The 21,235-nt window shown below is 37.1% G+C and overlaps 1 protein-coding gene across 4 annotated transcripts in view; it reads right to left on the bottom strand.

Moving 5' to 3' along the window:
• Positions 1-16,423: 16,423 nt before the first annotated feature.
• STXBP5 (syntaxin binding protein 5) overlaps positions 16,424-21,235 on the bottom strand; it is a 168,418-nt gene continuing 163,606 nt past the window's right edge. For all 4 annotated transcript variants that reach the window (XM_086708080.1, XM_086708081.1, XM_086708082.1 and 1 more), the window contains one exon: positions 16,424-20,599. In XM_086708080.1, coding sequence (XP_086564206.1) covers positions 20,558-20,599 — 42 coding nt within the window. In that variant the 3' untranslated portion in view covers positions 16,424-20,557. The remainder of the gene's footprint in view (positions 20,600-21,235) is intronic.

Genomic DNA, 21,235 nt, shown 5'->3' with positions numbered 1-21,235 from the left:
AAGCTGATCACTATTGCTCTTGGATTTTTCCCAGTCGGCATGGCAGGGTAGTTAAGCTGTTGTCACAGCTGGGGAGTTGGAACACGAGTGCAGGTCTGGGGGAGGTTTACTCCCAGCCCACAGTCGTGAGGCCTGAAGGAGAGCGGGACTGCACAGCATCCTGACCCGCACACGCCGCGCCCCAGAATGCACAGGACGAGCACTGTGGAAGCCACCAGGACAGAGTCTTCTCCCAGCTGTCGGGGAATTAAGTGCCAGAACTAGGAACAGGACCCGCCGAGTGACCAGGCTTCAGTGTCTTGCAGACGCCCAGGGGTCTTTCTCCACGGTGCGCTCTACCAGGAGATTCTTGGCGGGAAGACACAAGCTGTAGTCATGTGCCTTTCAGAGAAAGACTGCTTGAAGGGAAAGATGACTGGCCCACTCGGATAACCTGTCTCTTCCCTTCTCACGCACATAGTGGGGCAGCCGGGACATTCTCTCTCCATTCTGGGTCTCAGACCCCAAGGAAAGCGTCACGATGTACGCTCTTATGTAGGGTAGCTTCAAAACAAAGCATGAGCCTCCTGTCAAACGGTTGATGGTGAAACTCTGGCGCAGGTGGATAACAGGCAAGAAGAAGAAGATTTCCCCAGAGGAAGGGAAGGGCGTGTTGAGAGAAGGCAAGCAGGCCAGTGAGATGTCAAGTTCAAGGAATGGCCTTCTCCCAAGCCCACGGGACTGTGTCTGAACCTGCGCTCCAGGGTTGAGAATAGAAAAGAAAGGAGCCATCGCTACTACAAATTCTGTAAGACTTTGGGGCACCCGCAGGCAGTATGTGGCCTCATTCCAGCATCTTGTGCAAAAGAGGCAGAGCGAGAAGCAGACCGCTGTACAGACTCTAGGGGGCGCTACCATTGGGGCCTACGGTGCAGTTTTTGGACGGTTGGTTCCACGTGTTATCAAATTGACCCAAGTTGGAAGGAAAGAAAATAACAGGTGCTGGAAGGAAGTCTCGTGACTTGCTTTTGAGATACCACTGGATAGTTCAAGAGATAATCCGGGAGAGGAAGAGTCCATTTTACAGGGGCCTGGGGACGTCCCAAAACAGTGGTCAGAGGCAAGTTTCAGTGACGTTTATTTATTTTTAAATTTTGTCCTGTTTTGGTTTGAAACTCTATTTTCTTTTGGAACCCTGGTCTCGTGGTCCATGCCAAAGACATCATAATGCTTGAAACATTTATTTACTGATCAAAATTCATACTGAATGCAACTTTAGTCCTTAAGCTAAGTCCATAGTAATTTGTTGCCAATGAACAGAAATGACCACCCTTGGAAAAAGAGCCATGAAAAGAAGCTGAATTTTCCTCTTGAATCAGACAAAAACTATAGACAGTCTGAGGACGAAAGAAGAATTGTGTTTTTGTTAACTAAGATTTGTAAGGGTAGTCAGAATTTCATCTCATTAAAGCAAATAGTAAAGGGTGTCATTTAGTTTTGGGGGGCTGGACAAGAAAACAATTAGTGGCTCTCAGAGTTAAGCTACTGGAGGATCTGGAGTAGACACCTTTCTTTGTTATTTTTAATTTTTATAACGGGCATCTTTTTTATTTAAAAACAAAAAAAGGAAGAGAAACTTAATAAAGAGAAATATCAAAGGAAAGAAATAATTTTTCAATGAAAACATGTAAATTGCCATTTACCAAAAACTTTAAATGTATATTTTAACTAATTTTAACAGAAAACAAACTAAAGCAACAACGAAGTGCCATTTCTGGCACATCAAACTGGAAACTAAGTTTTTAACCCTAATAAGTAGCCTGGATGAGAATATCATGAGAGAGATAGGCACATTTTTCCCCTCACTGGTGGTGGGAGTTTATACAATTTACATTGACACCCTTACTCAGAACAATAAAGGCAAAATATATTTGAATCTTAAAAAAGTTTCACTTGTCTATTTTACTCACCAATTCCAGTTCTAGAATCTATGGAAGGAAATAATTTATAAGTCAACACCTTTCTGACTTAAATATTCTGAGCCTCAGTTTCTTTGTCTCTGAGATGGGAATACTCATATTACCTATCCTGCGGTGTTATTGTGAACAATTAAGTAAAATTGTGTATTTGAAGTGCTTAGCCCACTGCTTGGCACATAATAAGTACTGAATAAATATTAACAGTTATGGCATAACCCTAAAGCCTTCACCACTATCCTTGCTTAAAGCTGCCCAGAGATGAAAAGCACTGACAGGGCAGATGATCAAGGATACAGGTAAGTTCACTCATTACTCCTCAGACTGGTGATTTCCTCAAGTAAAAAGATCTGTATTGAACAAGACTGCATTTCTCAGAAATAGTCTCTTCACTGTCCATTTTCTTCTAGGTTTTAAATTAAGTGGCAATCTTCTGTGGTCCTCTCGGACATTCCCCCGATTAAGTGAGATTAAGGGAGACAGCGTAGATGGAAGTATGGGGATCTACTTCAGTTTTGTTTCTTCTGTAAGTGGAAACAGTGGATTGCCCACACAAATGACCTCTTCTTTGATGAGTTTCTGGTCCTTCAGGGAACATTGAAAACAGCTGCCGGATTGTTCTTTATACCCTTTTAACTTTTGTGTCTGTGTCCATGAGAGATAATTGTCTATAGTTTTCTTTTAATATCATTGGTTTTGGAATCAGCGTGTGGTTTAATTTCCAAAGGTTTGGAGATTTTTCTTGTATCTTGCTCTGATTGATTTCTAGTCTAATTACATTAGGGTTAGGGAACACATTTTGAATAAGTTCAGGTCTTTCAAATTTATTAGGATTTGTTTTAAAATCAAGGATACAGTCTATCTTAACGAATGTTCCATACACTCTTGAGGAGAATATGTATTTTGCTGTTCCTAGGTAGAGTGCTCTACAAATGTCAGTTATATCCAAGTCATTAATGGTATTTTTCATTCTTCTACTTTGTTGCTGATTTTCTATTAGTTCTATTACTGAGACAAGCATGTTGAAATGTCCAATAATCATTATAGATATATCTATTTCTTCTTTCAGTTTTGTCAGTTGTCTTTATGCATTTTTGAAGCTCTGTTGTTAGGTGCATGTCCATTCAGGATTATGATGTCTTATTGGAGAATCAACTCTTTTATGATTATGGAATGTCCCTCTTAACCCTTAATGATTTTTTTTCTGCTTTGAAACCTATTTTATCTGATATTAATATAGCCATTCTGTTTTTCTTTTTTTTTTTTTAATGTTTATTTATTTTTGAGACAGAGAGAGACAGAGCATGAATGGGGGAGGGTCAGAGAGAGGGAGACACAGAATCTGAAACAGGCTCCAGGCTCTGAGCTGTCAGCACAGAGCCCGACGTGGGGCTCGAACCCACGGACCGTGAGATCATGACCTGAGCTGAAGTCGGCCGCTTAACCGACTGAGCCACCCAGGCGCCCCCGTTTTTCTTTTTGACTCATGTTTTACTTTTAAACTTACCTTATCATTAATCTGACGTGTCTTATGAACATGTTGTTGAGTCATGTTTTTATCCGTCCTGACAGTTTCTCTCTAAATTTTCTCTAAATGGTGGTTAGACTATTTATATCTATTTTACTTTTTTAGACCATTTACATTTAATGTAATTATTGATATGTTTGGGTTTAGGACAATTGTTTTATTAATTGTTTTTATTTGTTTACCAAGTTTTTCCTTCCCTGTTGTCTTTGCTGCCTTTTTGGGGATATTTTAAATAAACTTTAGTATTCTGCTTTATGTATTGTGACTTTGATTATTGTTTCTTTGTATTTAGTCATAGCTCTAGGAATTACAATGTATATACCTTACTTTTATCAACATACTAGAATTAATATTTTACCATTTCAAGTGTAATGTAGAAATATTACCACCTATAGATCTTTTTCCTTTCCATTCATGTTATCATTGTTTTATATATCATTGTTTTATATTTAAATATTTACGTTTCTATTGCTCTTCTTTTATTCCTGATGTTCCAGGTTTTCTTCTGCCTTATTTTCCTTTACCTTCAGCAATTCTTTGAGAGGAGACCTTCTGGTATATGCTATAGTTACTTGAAATGCTATACTTCATTTGAAACATTTGAAAATGTTTTTTTTATTTCATGTTCAGTCCTGAAAGATATTTTTCCTAGATATTGAAATCTAGACTGAATTCTTTATTGTAAAAATTGGATTACTTCTACTTTAAAAAATGTATTACTTCTGAAAATTTTAGTAGAGTTATCACACAATGTTACATTAGTTTCAGGTATACACCTAAGTGATTTCACAGGTTTATACATTATGCTATGTTCACCACAAATGCACTTACCAACTGTCCTGGATTATTTCTATTGCTCTATGTCCAACTTCACTGATTCTTTCTTTTATTATTATAATTCTCTCCTATTCATCCCGATGAGTTTTCTGCTATTAAATTCTTTAGTTCCTTAACTGTTGGTTTTTTATGCTTTATATCTTTTTGTTGAACTTTTTAAACTTTCTTTTAGTTTTACGAGTGTTCGTGATTATTTGTTGGAGCATTTGTGTAACAGTTGCTTCCAAGTGTTCATCAGATGAGTGTTTCTCTCCATGTTCTTGCTTCTCTCCCAGTAGTGGACTGCTGTTAGTTTTTACTTGATGGTGGTGTTGCGGGAGTGGTTGTTACTCTCTCTTGTACTGGTTCAACCTCAGTATTTGGTAGGCTTTGTGTCTCTAAGTGTCTGGGGTAGAAATTTCCTAGTGACCCTGCTTCTCCTGCAGCTATAGAGAACACCAAATGGCCCAAAATGATTTCTTGCTTTTTCTGTTTCCTTCTCCCAGATGCAGTGGGTTTTCATCTATGCCCTGATCAGGATTTGGTGACCCTTCCACACTTCTTGCCCACATGCATGTCAGCCCTATCTTTCTTCCACCTTCTGCCCCAGGGAAGTTGGGGTCTGACTCCTGTCTCTCCTTGAAAGTTACTGTGTTTACTCAGATTTCAGACTAGTTGGTTGCCCTATAACCTTAGCTTTGATGGGTTCAAGAAAAGTTACGGTTTTGTAGATTATGTGTCTTCTTTTATTATTAGGGTGGGACATACTCTTTCCAGTTTCCCACATTCTTAGTGAAATCCACATTTTACACACAGCCTATAAAATAGGCTAGAATTTCATACCGATGCCAGAGTAGCTTTTATTTTCTCCTATATTGAATTCACTGGGCAGCTGCAGTGGGCGAGTTCTGCCGGTAGGGGCGCCCCTGAACACCTGAACTCCTGAAACACAGGTGATTTGTGCAGCAGCAGGCAGATAGGCATGATCTTTGGACAAATAAGCAATTTTAGGAGACCCTTGGGTATATTTGGCAAGCTAAGCTCTAGAAAAGACTGAATTCCTTATAATCAAGGCAAATGGAAAATTTAGGGTTACTATCATTTGAACATTGAAGAAAGTGTGGCTGTGAACCTTGGTGCCGCTGTTGGAGGTGTTTATGACTGGCTTCTGATCTGGATTGGGCTGGTGCCAGTCCCAACAGGATGATGACCTACCCTCCCAGTTGCACTTATTTTGAATATGGTTTAAGACACACTCACGTCTCTTCGCTACATATTGAATGCATTCTTACCTCTTTTGTGTCTGCATGCCTTCTGATTCAATGTAGGAGTTAAGCAGAGGTGCCAATTAGCTAAGAAAATAGGAAAAGGGAGACATCACTTTTTAACATGCTCTCAAAGTCATGGTTCCATTTAGGTGACACATAAAGTAAGGGGAGAGTTTTTCAGGATTTTTCCATAAATGAAACAAAAGTTTTATAACTAGCAGATCAATTAGAGCTCTATATGAATTCAAACCTTTAATTTTATAGATGGGGAAATGGAGACATAGAGACGAGTTTGCTCAGGGTCACTTATGGATATGTTCCTGTTTAAAGCAATTTTACACACCTTATTTGCTTTTTTTTCCCCTCAGCAGCCCTGTAATAGGAGGCATTGTTGTCTCTGTTCCAAAAGTGAGAACAGCAACTCACCATTTGTGACTTGCTCAGAACACAAAGCTTTTTCTTCTAATTCTAAGCCCAACGCTCCTTCCCTCTCCCAGTTAAACTGAATCAAAGAGATCTAAGTTCATCAGTGAGTAGGACTGACTTGTGTACATGGCCGCATTCTGGGTTTAGGAATGAAGCAAGGAACAATATAGCCCAAACTCCCGCAGCCATGGGTCTTCTGTGCTCTTAGAAGAAATTGAATAGGTTCCCTCATAGAGGGTTGACTTGATAAGGTGAGGGAGGGCGGTGCATGGTGAGGTTATTTTAGAATCTCAAGTTCAGACACAATTCAAGAAAGAACCTGTTTGGGGAGGTGATATTTAAAAAAATTTTTTTTTTTCAACGTTTATTTATTTTTGGGACAGAGAGAGACAGAGCATGAACGGGGGAGGGGCAGAGAGAGAGGGAGACACAGAGTCGGAAACAGGCTCCAAGCTCTGAGCCATCAGCCCAGAGCCCGACGCGAGGCTCGAACCCGCGGACCGCGAGATCATGACCTGGCTGAAGCTGGACGCTTAACCGACTGCGCCACCCAGGCGCCCCAAGGGGGAGGTAATATTTAAACCAAGACCTGAGAGATGAGGAAGGGCCAGCCCTGTGAAAAGAATGTTCTGGGTGAAGGAACAGCAGGTTCAGGAGCGCTGAAGTGGATTGAGTTTAGCATGAAGAGCAAGGGGTATTGGAACCAGAAGAGGCTGGTCTGGAAAGCCTTGTCTGCCATGGGGAGTTTGGGTCTGAGAAATCCTAATCTTAGCTCTGCCACCAACTAGCCCTGTGGCTCTGGGCATATTACTCAGAATTCTTTTGACATCAGATTTTTCCAAGTGTGAGGTTTGGAATCCTACGTTTACACAGCTGCAGAGTGATTTTCGTTCTCCTTGAATTAGTTGTAATGACATCTAAGGTATGGTTTAAAAAATTAGGTTAGTATTAATTATAATCATAATAACAAGTCAGCCTTAGGTATGGAGAGAAACCATCAAAGCATGAATTTCTTTTAAAAAAAATTTTTTTAATGTTTATTTTAAAAAAAAATTTTTTTTCAACATTTATTTATTTTTTGGGACAGAGAGAGACAGAGCATGAACGGGGGAGGGGCAAAGAGAGAGGGAGACACAGAATCGGAAACAGGCTCCAGGCTCCGAGCCATCAGCCCAGAGCCCGACGCGGGGCTCGAACTCCCGGACCGCGAGATCGTGACCTGGCTGAAGTCGGACGCTTAACCGACTGCGCCACCCAGGCGCCCCAATGTTTATTTTTTAGAGAGAGAAAGAGTGTGAATAGGAGAGGGGCAGAGAGAGGGAGACACAGAATCCGAAGCAGGCTCCAGGCTCTGAGCTGTCAGCACAGAGCCGGAAATGGGGCTTGAACTCCATGAACCATGAGATAGTGACCTGAGCTGAAGTGGGATGCTTAACTGACTGAGTCACCCAGGTAACCCCGCCCCCTTTAAAAAATTTTTTTTAATGTTTATTTTTTAGAGAGAGAAAGAAGAGCATGAGTGGGAGAGGGGCAGAGAGAAAGGGAGATGAATTTCTTTTTTTTTTTTTTTTTAAGTTTATTTATTTATTTATTTATTTATTTATTTATTTTGTAATCCCTCCACCCAATGTTGGGCTCGAACTCACAACCCTGAGATCAAGAGTCATGTGCTCTTCTGGCTGAGTCAGCCACGTGCCCCAAAACATTAATTTCTTAAGGAACTGTGTTACTACTTAGATTTTCAGACACCTGGATTATGGAAAATTTTTCTAGTCTGCCAAAGTTACCTTATATTATGACCCCCCCCCCCCCCCCCAGTGCCAACCCAGAGAATAGAGCTGAATTTAGTCACTTGGGAAGTTGTGATTTGTTAAAAGGGAGGTATCTTTAACCTAGCACATGATACCCACTTTTTACTAGTTTATTACATTTCTCCCTTTCTTTAGACTGTAGTCTCAAATGAGATCTCGAGTGTTTCCACATGAAACTACTTCACAGATTAATGAAAAAAAATACAATAAGACTAAAATGATTCTCCTGTGGATTATTATACTATTCTAATTTTTCATCTAAAAAGCTAAATTTAAATGTTCTTCTCTGAGAATTAGTGATCATGAAGCAAAATGAGGGTCTGATTGCTTACTTCAAATTGTCATATCACTTGACTAGACATCGTGTAGATTCCTGCCTCTGACTCACATATTTGACTTGTGTCTTATTAACCATGTAGGAAATCTTATTTAAGTTAAACAGAGTATTAAATATAGATACACAGTACAGAATATAAAGTATTATAGAATTAATAATAAGCTGTCAGAAACCAGTCAGGGTTTCAAAACTGTCAAAACTATAAAAGCCTTCAAATAGAATATTAGTGCATTTGAAATAAAGGCAATTTTATATTTACAGGGAAATTTCAAAAGAAATAGCAGCAGCGATGAAACATTTGTGGCAGTACAGACATACTAAAACTTAGATAAGATAGGAGATATATAAAATATATGTGAATTTGGGGTTTATATGAACGCTTATGCATATGTATAAATATATGTGTATAGGTATACATAAATGCTTGAGTTTTGTCCATTTAGTAACAGGTATTAATTAACATCTCCTACTTAACAGGTAGAATGCCAGATACCGGAGTTACAAAGATAGATAAGACAGTCTCTTTTCTCAAGGAGCTCCTAATCTAAAGAGATAGATGCATGAACAAGTAACTGGACCCCATTGTGATAAGGACCCAACCAGTGGTATGAGGAATGGTTATTGTAGCAGAGAGAAGAGAGTAATCAATCATTCCTGGGGGCATGGAAGTCTTCCAAGAGAAAATGACATTACAGCTTGGCCGTAAAGGATTAGTATGATTTTTCCAGGCTAAGAAAGAAAGGACGCATGAACAAGAGTACACAGAGGTGACAGCACATGTTGTTAGGGCAGGAGGTAATTGCAGGAAATAGGTTTGGAATGGTAAATGGTACCAGAATTACGGCATATATTGGTTAGACTGGTGAGCAGCCATATTGCCATATTAAAACATTGCAATTCACGGTAGGTGGTTAGAGGAGCCTTTGAAAAGTTTCGCTTAATTTGAGCTGGGACATACTAGAGAGGGAGGAGCCTTAAAAGGGTGTGGGGTTAGGAGGATAATCAGCACCAGGAAGCTGAAGCAGAGGCTGCCCCTGAGGAGGGAGGAAAGAAAGAGGCCATGTTGGAGAATAATTTGTGAGGTAATAAGGACACATGGGTGACAGGTTAGATGTGGGTGTTGACGAAGGGAGAAGATTAGGTGCTTAATGAATATTTATGGTGGGAGAATGTTGCAATGTTTTAAATGATATATTTCCTCACCCCGCATATAAAATTCCTATTTTCACTTGCTCAGGTGGCAAAGGCCTTTCAACTTCCTTGTCCTCAAGTCAGGACCATTACTGAGGCAACAGACAGAAAGGAAAATGTCACTGTCACTGGATGTAAACTCCAGGGCAGCGTCTCAATTTTGTTTGCTTTTCTATTTCCAATATTTGAAAACAGAATCTGACACGTCTTGGTGTCTAATTAATATCTGTTGAGGTTTTTTTTTTTTAAGTCTGTATATGAATTTCAAAATGGAATTTTTGAGTTCATGGTACAGATAATAGCTTTGAAGCAAAAACAGAAAGGAGGTTGTTTTGTTTTGTTTGTTTTGTTTGATTATTTTAGAGAGACAGAGAGAGCACGCTCATACCCACGGGAGGGACAGAGGGAGAGGGAAAGAGAGAGTGAGTGAGTACGAGCTAGGGACAGGAGCAGAGGGAGGGAGAGGGAGAGAGAGAGAGAGAGAGAGGGAGAGAGAATCTTAAGGAGGCTCCACACTCAGTGCGGATCCCAAAGTAGAGCTCAACCTCAGACCATGAGATCATGACCTAAGTGGGACACTTAACAAATGGACCCACCCAAGTACCCTAAAATGGAATTTTTGAGCTCATGGTATAGATACTAGCTTTGAGGCAAAACAAGAATAAAGATTTTGAGTAAATGACAGCTTGGGCATAAGAGCTGAGGACTGGTCCAAAGAAGAAGCATGCAGAATGACTTTCTCTTGTCTGTCCAGACAGGACAATAATCCTACAGGCTGGAGTGGAGGAAGACAACAGGACCCTGAGCCACACACCCATCAGGGATCAGCTCCAAGGAGGATAGAGGAGTAATGGAACTCCCTGAAAAGTTTGAGGGTCTAAGAGTCGGGAGGACGAAGGTTCCATTTCCCTGTGGAATTCAAAGAACTTGCCCCCTCACGACGGCATGATGGCAGAGATGCCCAGGTGGCATGGCTAGGCAGAGGGACTGAGAGAGCTCCCCAAGTGTCCAGCAGCCCGGACTGACACAGGAGAGCATCTTACCTGAGACTCAGGATGGGGAGAGAGGACTTAGGTCATTCTTCGAGCTGAGTCTAAGGGAAGAGAGGGAGAGAGCATACTGAAGGTTTTGGCATCTGAAAGTCGCAGAGAATATGAGGCGATTAAAACTTCAAAAGATTGAATGGATATGAGTGTGTTTGGGGGCTACAAATTGAGTTCCTTTTAGCATCTTCTGAGACAGTTGAATAAAGAATGAGATTCTTCTAAAATTAATTTTCATCTTGTTGTATTATATTGTATTGTATTGTGTTATGTTGTATTACGCTTCCCGAAACACCACCTTACCTATGATGGAGCCGTGTGAGTTCTAGCTTCAGTAGCTTCACATTGACAAGACCTGTGCCTGGGAAAACACTGAAGAGAAGGAGTTTTAGAAGTTCTGTCCTTCAAGGTCATTAATCTAGGATTACATGTGGTTGAAAGTAGGCAGAGGGGGTCTCATTTCCTAGTTTTCCTAAAAATGGTAAACATTTTGTGTGCTTACCACGACATTTCATCAATTCTTAGACCTATTTTCATGCAGTTTACATCTTGAAAATCAGGATGCGTTTTATAATTCTCAGCATTTTTGTTAGTGACACCAATAATGGTATGTGTTACTATCGGTGACATCTTTAGCTTAAGAAGTGCCATATGAATCAGATACTGTCTTGAGCATTTTAGATGTACTAACTTAATAATCACTACCATTTGGCAGACAAGGAAACTGAGGCACGGAGTGGTTAATCAGCCGCTGAAGTTGAGTAACGTGAATATCATGGAGCAGGGATTTAAAGCAGTCTTCCCTCAGAGCTCCTGCTCTCTGGACGCCATGCTGTCGTTCAGGGTAGAGTGCAAAGGGCACCCTTATAGCAGGGTCCCTCGGCTGAGTTTCATGGTATCCTTAAAACACTCATAAAATTGGTACTGCTCTTATTTCTGTTTAATATCTGAGGGAAGTGTTTAAAAAAGGTTAAGTAACTTAGGGTCATACTGGTGGTAATCAGCCAAGTAAAGGGCTTGGACCTTGGCCTGATCCAGTCTTTTCCTGGCTAACTAGAAACAAAGTCTTTTAAAGGTAATCTGCTCTGTAAAAGAACAGGAAAGCAACACGCTAAATTCAGACAACTTTTATGTTTATTTAGAGAGAGTCTATCACTGACCTTTGAAAAATGTCAACTATACTATGACTAAACACCAAAAAGTATTTACTTTCTATACGAGAGAGAAAAAATTAACATTTATAATTTTGCATGTATTTATTATCATTATTTTTTAAATTGCCAGGCACTGGGATTACGGTTGTTCTCTTTTGAAAGACAACTGCATATTAATTTTAATAAGATCTTATATCTTGATGATTGTTGGCAATAAATCATCCTGAAATAATAGACCACAAAGATGAAATTCAGTTGAAACTACAGGTTATGGAATTCACATTTTAAATTCACTGATGTCCATTAATTACTTTATTAAAGACAATGTATCTGGGTTTTATCTTCATTCTAGCACTTTTAATACTCCCTGATTTGCTGATCCTGTACAGGATCTGTTACTTGTTTTTTCCTACTCAAATAGATTTCTGATTCACACAGCTTCCAAGGGACTGATATTCTTTAGATCATAAAGCCTTGTGTTTGTGGGCTAATTTGTCTTCTAATGAGTTTCAGAGGTTATATATTATTACATCTTACATTAGTAAGGTAAGGTTAAGTAATAGAATCTTATACATGGATTCACTATTTTATCAAGAGGAGTTTTTGTTAGGAGAACGACACCACACCAGCTATTAAGATTAGTGAGTTTCAGACACAAACGTACAAAGAAAAGTCCTGTTCTCTCATCCATTCTGACCCGTTCAAAAGCATGGGTTAAGTGAAAGGGAACATGAATTTACTAGAGGACTTCAAGCAGATACATGAAGAATCCAAACTAGCATGTAAGTCTTCTTTCTAGACTTTCTTATAAACATTATGGCATAGCATTTATGAACATTTTCTCAACAGCCCCCCTGGATGTGAAGATATGAAAAAGGATGTGTCTTACTGCTGGGCCAACAGTTCACACGGTAAAGGGTGGGAGGAAGTACTAGGAGGGGAGGGAGGTCACTCCTACTGGGCGTATTTTGGAAATTTGGGAACTCTGTTGTTCTTCTAATGTGTAACCTTGGGATTTACATACTGAAATCCATTTTTAAAATTATTAACGACACTCATTTCATACTGGTGTATTAGGACATACCAATTAAAAACATTACAGGTATAGGCAAGTTATATTATTATCTAGGAGCTTCATTAGAGAATAGTAAAGGAAACATCCAAAATATCTGTGCTATGAAGGGAAAACTGGTTCTACAGAATTGCTCTAGATCAGGGTTTTCAAAGTGTGGTTTGTGGAACACCAGCACCAGTACCAGCTGGGAACTTGTTAAAAATACAGATTCTTGGGTCCTACTCCAGACTTACTAAGAAACTCTGGGGATGTGGCCCAGCAATCTGTGTTTTAACAGGGTTTCTGGGAGATTCTGATGCTCAGGTTTGAGAACCCCTGCTTAGATGAATGGTATCTGTGGTAACATTTTCTAAAATGTGGGCTTCTTCTATATCCATGCATATATATATATATATATATATATATATATATATATACACACACACACCGATTGAGTGTCTGCAGGTTACAGCAAGGAATAGAGATAGCGTTATTTTTTATAAAAATTATTTACAAATCCACCCAGTATTTGGGGGGGGGGAACCCTCTGAAAACTGTAAAGAATTATAGTATTTCCCCCTAAATTGGCAAAAGTGCTTGGTTAAAAGAAACACCAGAGGAAAGGGATTTGGGGTGACAGGCACTGGGGTTAGGGACAGAACTGAACTGGAGGAGGTAGGGACGGAGGGAGGAGGAGAGAAGATTCAAAGATAAACTCCGTCAGGGAGAGATGCACAAAACGGTCTTCTGTTTGGGAAGACACACACTCATTTTGAAATTATAAAGATGTTGGTTAATTGTCCCTCAATATCTGTTAAGCAGAACTTTAGGTCTTCCATGGATGGCAGAAAATTGCAACAGACATGAAAATGAAGAACTTGAGATTTTTTTTAGTTTGCTAGTAACAACATATTCTGTATTACCTGCAACTTTGTTTTTATTAATGAAATGTGTATTATGTTGGCTTAAAAAACTGTTATGAAAGGCTATGGTGCTTTGCTTCTTAAAATAGTATAAAATTAGGTCATATGACTAAAGCTAAGGGTTGGAATATTTATGTAAGTTTTGAGTCAATAGAATATAGAGTATTGATTTTAAACAGATAAAATTTGAAAAGTAAAATGACTTAGAGAGGTTTCTTAAGAAGAACTGACAAAAGTGTGATGATGTAGCAATCATATTAACTTTAAAGTGATGGAAAATAACCAGAATCTTCCTACAGATTCCTATGAAGAGTTACATTGACAAGTATCCTTCCATCTAAACAGTGGATGGCACTGTACCATTTACACAGGACACACCCTAATTGCGTTTCTTTAAAAAGACCATGAACAGAGATATGAAGACAATCTGTCTTTAGTTTCCAAAATTTTTATCACTTTATACCTAGATTTTCTGGAAAAACACTAAAAGTTTTGATAATAAACCAGATTGTTCTACCAAATGTTCTATATCACTTCATAACAGATAGGTTAGGAAGACATTTTGTCTGTCCCATATCCAAGACTTTAATAATTCTCCAGATAAAAATTAATTATAATGAAAATTAATCTTTGCAACATCTGTGGTTTTCCCTTGTTACATGCTACTAAGCTTTGGTTAAAGGCTCAGACAGTAAGGTGAGACACGACTGCCACCATGTGGACAGTATAATTAGATTGCAAAACTAAATAAACCTTTAACAAGAGAATTACTTACTATATTCTTTACTTGGAAACACAATGGATATGATAAGGAAGTCCTGTTTGGTCTTGAGTTATATTATTCTAGATCCATTAATGTGATGTCCATTCTTGGTACAAGTCGTTGAACACTACTTAACAGAATGCCAGTTATGGAAATTATCTACAGCCTTGTTGCTCCAACTATGTTCTGCAGACCAGCAGCATCTGTATTACCTGAGAGCTTGTCAGAGATGCAGTCGACCCCACCTCAGATGCCCTGAATCCAAAAATGTATTTTAACAAGATGCCCAGGGGATTCCATACACACTACAGGCCAAGCAGTGTTCATGTACAGCTAAGTACCTACCTCCTCCACTCTCACCCTCTACAAGCACCCTCACTCCATGAAGGGAAGGCGACTTTTACCAAAAAGCTCACTTAGTTAAGAAAAATACAGTTTGTCTTACTTGAAGTGCTTGATTAACTTTATCTTTGCAAATGTAGAAATCTATTTTATCTACCATTTGCTTAGGTTTAACAAATTGATTAATTCCACAATTCAGAGAAAAAATTAAAACAGATTTTCCAGAAAAAAGGGCTTGTTTAGTTTCAGGAGAGATTAGAGTATTTTATTTTGCCCAATCAGAGCCCTTCAGCATAAAGAGACATTCATATACATATATATGAACATTTTCCAGAAACATTATAATACATTTTTTTAAAATACCAGCTTATCGGTATTTATTTACAAAAATATTTCATTACCTAATTTTAAACCTTTTGCTGTGATGACATTTTGTAAAGTACAGGAATGCAAAATAACTACAAAGTTTAACACATTTTTTAGTGTTTGCAATAGTGCTTTTTTGTTTTTGTTTAAAATGAAACAGTACACAGAGATTTTTTTTTTTTTTTTTTTTTTACCGTATTTAAAATTCATACTCCAGCAATTACCTTTGAGATAGTTACTGGACTGAGCAAAATTAAAAAAAATAAAATAAAAAGTGCAGCAAACTGAAAACTGCCTGCGGGCACGGTTTAAGGTATACACAAGCTAGAGCTCTATACCAAGCATGCTTGCCCCCGAAGTGGACAATGTTAGAAAAACTTATCCTTGCTCTTTTTAATATTGTTTTGGTGATGCATTTACAATGAACCAATAGTATACCTAGAAAGAAATGTTTTTCTGGTTCTAACTATCATATTAAGCAGAGGTCACACCTAAAGTATCACAGTACCGTTTATTTACAAAAAAAAAAATAAATAAATAAAAAATTTAAAACATGATTTACCCTCTTTGCATTGCTTTCTACTGACATGTTGAGTCTATGTTTAACTCCTCACATTGTCTTCAGTTGAAGCAAAGTTCAAACAACATGAAATACTTAGCAAAAGTATATTTAAAAAAATGAAATTCCCGAACAAATTGGATTCCATTGCCATTAGCCTATGTCCATTTTAAATGCCTGAACCAAACAACCTTCAGTAAATGAATACTGACTTATTTACATCTCATACACTATAAAAATGTTGATAACTATGATCCTCATTGCAAAATACTGGCAAAACTGACATTCATGATTTTTCTGATGTAAAGAGTGCAATAAAAAGCAATCACATGTAGTCCTGGACTGCACTCGATTTGCAAATGAATTGTGCCTAGTAGTTTAAGACTGTATTAGTAACTGAAGAAAGCCATGTGAGAATCCTGATAATTGGGAAGTTATTAAAACCATTTAATTCAGCTGAGAAAGGTAAACTAAAGTTTTCCCTTTAATTTTTGTTGTTGTTGTTGTTACAACCATTTTCTGTCCACAGAACCTTTAAAACTCCTGTGGCAGTAAGATCACTAATATTCACAGGAAAAATAATCCCCATAGCACTTTACAAGAAATTGATCCGTGATGAAAAGTGTAATTAACAAAAGCTGTAAACAGTATCTTCACATTCATTTGCAAATGAAAAAAAATCACTTATGGGCATAAATTTCAATCCAAGAGAACAAACACTCTAAAAGGGAAAAGAAAAAAAGGTGGACACTTAAGATAGAGAAGTGCTCTTTTTCAAAGTAAATACAGATTAAAAAGTCTAGGAATATTGATCAAGTATCAAACTGATAAGGAACAAATTCTATAAACTACAAAATAAAAACCTTCATTGACAAAAATACATAAACTCTGTTTTCATTTTTGGAAATTTATTTTTAAAAAAGGTAGAAGAAAATACCTGGAAAACTATTTTAAATATATATATATTTTAAAACAATAGTTAAGGTAGGCATCCAACAGCAAGCTGCAGCTAGTGAGAAAGATCTTGCAATTATTGTTGTGGGCATTTTCCCCAAAATAAAATTAATATTTGAAAATGCTCAATAGAGGGTTTTTTTTAAACCATAGTAATGATTTTCTTTCCTGTCAATGTGTGAAGACGTTTGAATAATGTATGATTCTTTAAAATTAATTGTATCTCGATATGAGATACCAATATTTCTTATTATAAGCGTAAAACATAACTTTTTGTATGGATAATATACATACTTTTTAAGTACTTCGACTTAAACTTAACAAGTTCACCATTTTTAAAATTAAAGAGTACATTTATAAAAATTTTATTTTAAAATTAAAAGTATATTCTCTAGCCATATGTATAAATATAACATGTTACTGTATGATCTGAAAACAAATCTGAAAGTGTTGCAATATTTAAGACCTAGAACACTGAAACGTACAGCAAATGATCTTACTATTTTTTTTATAATTGAAAACTATATAAAGCCCTATTAAAGGTTTTAAGACTATGATCAGTTTAATTATTTAAGGTGCAGCTAGCAGCATAGTCATGATTTTGGTATGTTTTATACATATGTATCACTTGATTTTAACTGAGAAATGTGGATTAACTGATAATAAAAAGTTTTCATTACCTAAAAAAGTGCAGAAAAAATTCAAGTTTAAAGTTCAGTGCTCTTTATTTTGCAAAAACAAATAAACGAAATCCCCAAAGTTAAAATGTAAAATAAATCTTTGCCACAAAAAATTTACCTTTGGATATAGCTTTTCTAATGTCATATGAGAAAATGCCTTAAGCAAAACATATATGGAATATGGAACTCAGGGTAAAACTTTGTACTCCGTGGGGTCTACCACGTGTTTTCCATTCCCTCAGCTGTCTCCCCACCACCCCCTGTAACCTAAAAATGTGTAACACTTTCAGACTTGTTTATAACACTCACAAATCTACAGGAATAACTTCAGAGAAACCTACAATTAAGAAGTTCTAAGCAAAAGAAAAGCTTCTTTCTTTACTAGAAAGTACTGTATTTAAACTGGGATATACCACACATAACATAGACAGGTAGCAGCATTTTTTCACATCCATAAAGAAAATTGAATTAAGAAGTTAATAACAGCTCAGATCAATAACCATTTTTGGAAACGCTCCGTACAAATGAAATGCAAACCCAGGGGATTAAGATGATGCAAAACTTCAAATGGATGTAATACACAGAATTTGTCAGAGTGTAAGATTTCAAATAACTTTTTAAGCAAATACATATGAATTTTAGCTTGAAGAGTGAACTGGATATATGGCACATAAGGCAAACAACTTCCTATTGACAAACTGCTAATCAATGAATACTTCAATGGCTTTAGAGCCAAAGACACATGAAACAAAGAATAATGTCCTCAAATGAGGATATGGAGGTATGGAGGAAGCACACACACATCTTTCACTTTTCTAATATTTTTGACTTTTTTTTTTTTTTTTTTTTTGGTTTATTTTCCTGAAATCCTGGCTTGCTGGTGACTGTTACTTTTTGCGCTTAAAAAGAAAAAAAATAGAGATGTTCTCTCTCAAATTACAATAAATTCCCTGGGTTAGTTATTACTGCAGACTGTCTCTTATCTACAGACTGAATCAAGTATAACTCAGAGAAGCTATTTCCTATTCTCAAAAATACTTCAAGCCTTCTAATCCTAAGTGAGTTTCTAGTTTGCTGTGCATAATCTGTAGATTTAAAAATGAAATAAAATAACTCAAAATATTGATTTAACATTTTCTTATAAAGTCCATCTCCGATAAATGTATCTACTTCTCTATTTGAAAATAATTACAGGATTAGCTCATTTTATATACAACAGGAAAAATGACAGTAAAAATAAAGTTGATGTACAATTAACACAAAATAACAGCAAATTAAACAGTTGGAGCTAATATGCCCTTCTACGAAATGGGGAATCGTCAGTTTATTACTTTACTTAACGCTTCTCAACTTCAAATCCTTTCACTGTTGATATAATTGAGGACACTCTTAAAACTGTACCTTTAAAAAGGGCCTAATACTTCCTGTGACAGATCATGGAACAAGGGGTTTATTAGATAATACAGGATACAAATTAAGCCATCTGTAAACTCCTGAATGTTCATCATATAGCTGACATTAACTAAACAGAAATATGTTATCTGTAGGTATTTTCTACAAATTCAAAAACTTTTGAAAATGACTTCTGAAATGTTTTGGCTTGATCAATTATCTCTATCACATATATTTAGTCCCTCCATAATGATATTTAAAGTAAATTTTAATGTAAACTTTTGTATCCCATAGTGCACATTATAAAAATGTAAACATAAAAGCTTTATTAATGAAAATAACCAAGAGGAAAAAACGCCTAACAGACTGTGCGAAATTAAGGTGTTCTACGTATACCTTTAATGATCCTATGGGATAGCAAAACAACCATCAAGTTTGCTATCAATTTGTGCTCTGATTCTCTCTTACAGAAAAAAGGAAAACTGTTTTAAGCAATTTTTTATAGAAGAAAATATTTAAATTTTATTAACAGTAAGTGTAATGCTTCTATTTTGCTCCTCCTTTGTTGCCTTAAGAACAATCGGTAATAATCTCAGATGAGCCTGCATTATGAGATTACTTCCTTCCAAGCCATCTCGTTCCTGTCTGTAATGCTCTTCTAGGAACCAATCATTTATTGTCCACTGACGGTCTCATTTGTATTATACTCCAATACAGAAATAATTTAGTTACCAAAATGCACATATTTTCCTTTCCTTTTGGCTTTTTAAAACCTTGAAAGGACATGTACAGATTTATAGTATATTTCTACAGAAAATATTTTGTAGGTCATCAGACTAGACTCTTATATAGATAATTATTGACAAGAGATGCTTGTAATTTTCCATGCGACAGCATGTGCACTAAGATTTAATTGGCTCATCACCTGGGTGTACTGGAACTGTTAGCAAATAAAGGGCATTTTAAAAAGGGAGCTGAGCATTTTAGTGAAATAAAGAAACTTTTTTTTTAAGCAATTTTAATTAAATAATGCAAAGGTACATTTGGTTAAACATTTTATAAAAATTCAAGCAAAATTAAAAATTTAGCCAATTTCAACATTTCTACAAAGGTAACCAGTAACTATTTTGGTCAAATCCACCTTTAGCTGAATTAATGAGAACAAGGACAAGGGACATTGAAGTATTCTCCTCACCACAATGGAGGTTTTTCTCACTTTCCACACTGTATAGCCACTACATGGAAACTCCCAGAATGATGAGCAGTTCAGTCATGCTCTACACTTTTCTTTTCAATGAAAAGTGATGTATCACCTTGTTTTGCTTTTGACAAAATATGGACTAAACACAAATATACAATAACAAGAATCCAAGAGTAGCCCATACACAAGTCAACTATGTGTATGTTTTTATTATTTAAAGCCCACCATTCAGCTTATCTGTCTAAAGATATGGTAACAAACAGTTTGTTTCTTTTTCACTAATGATACTGATGACCAGTCTGTTTAAGGAAGGGAAAGTCCAAGACAGCGGTTCATAATTCAGTCAGTGACACAAACATAACTATTTCAGCTTCAGGACCTCTGACTTATTGCCTCTCCCTCAAAGAGGTCAAACACTGAAGGCAGATACGACAGCACAGACTCTTTTGGCATATGCAAGTTTAATACAGGAATGATCCAGGAATAGTCCCTGCCAGGTCTCCTCGACATCCCCCTTTGTTTCTTCGTCTGTAACACGTGACCTGCTTAGTTCCCAAACCGTCACCTCAGAGCTGGCACACACCATAGACTCCACTTTGAGTGTCTGTGGACACTCCTCCTCAGTTAAAGCCACATGACTGAGGGAAAACAGTGCGTGATTGTGCTAGGAAAGAGCAGTATCCAGTGACGAACATCCCTTTAATGTTAACTTTCCTAAAGTGAAACCGATAAAATAAAAAAGGAAAATTCTTTTTCCTTCTGGCTGACGTTGTACTTAGTTGGATTTCTAGCTGTCAGAACTGGTACCACTTCTTGTCTTTGTATTTCAACATCATCTAGAGGGGAGAAAACACGAAAAACATTTTTAAAAAATGCCAGAATGACAACATTTATGTTATAAATCATTGCTATGTTTTTCCAAAATATATCATTCGGAAGGGTTCTACAGTGTTACTATGTTGCTTACTTCAAATAATTTTATATAGAAAGCAGTAGGAACTGTTCCATTTAGAGGAAAAAAAAAAAGACCGTAACCATTAAGAACTGTAGCCCAGAAGGTCCTCTTATTTCTTAGAGATGGGACATAATTCAACTTTGGCTCAGTAGATTCTTTGGTGACCTAAGGTAATACCTTACAAATAAAGTAATTTTCAGTTCTCTGGTTTGAATTCAAAATGAGGTTAAAGAACCTGGGGAATGAGAGGTTGGAAACACTACTCTTGCTCCCATCCGAAATTTCCTGAGCCCATAGTCTTGAGCTAGGCACTATACAGCAGTCTTTCCTGACACGACTTCATCTGGTTCTCACAACTTTATGGGTTAGAGATTATTATTTTCCTTATCTTATAAAGGAAGAAAATGAGGCTCATATGGGTTACCCAAGGTAACACAAAAGTGAAACTGGTATCTCAGCACACATAGTCTTATACAAGAACCCATGAGCTTAACCACCTCAATGTATTGTCTTCACA

This window comes from Puma concolor, chromosome B2 (genome assembly GCF_028749965.1).
Source record: "Puma concolor isolate L17-30 chromosome B2, mPumCon1.1.hap2, whole genome shotgun sequence".
NCBI classification, from domain to species: Eukaryota; Metazoa; Chordata; class Mammalia; order Carnivora; family Felidae; genus Puma; species Puma concolor.
The sequence above is the reverse complement of the archived record's forward strand: the minus strand, read 5'-3'. Positions and strand labels throughout refer to the sequence as shown.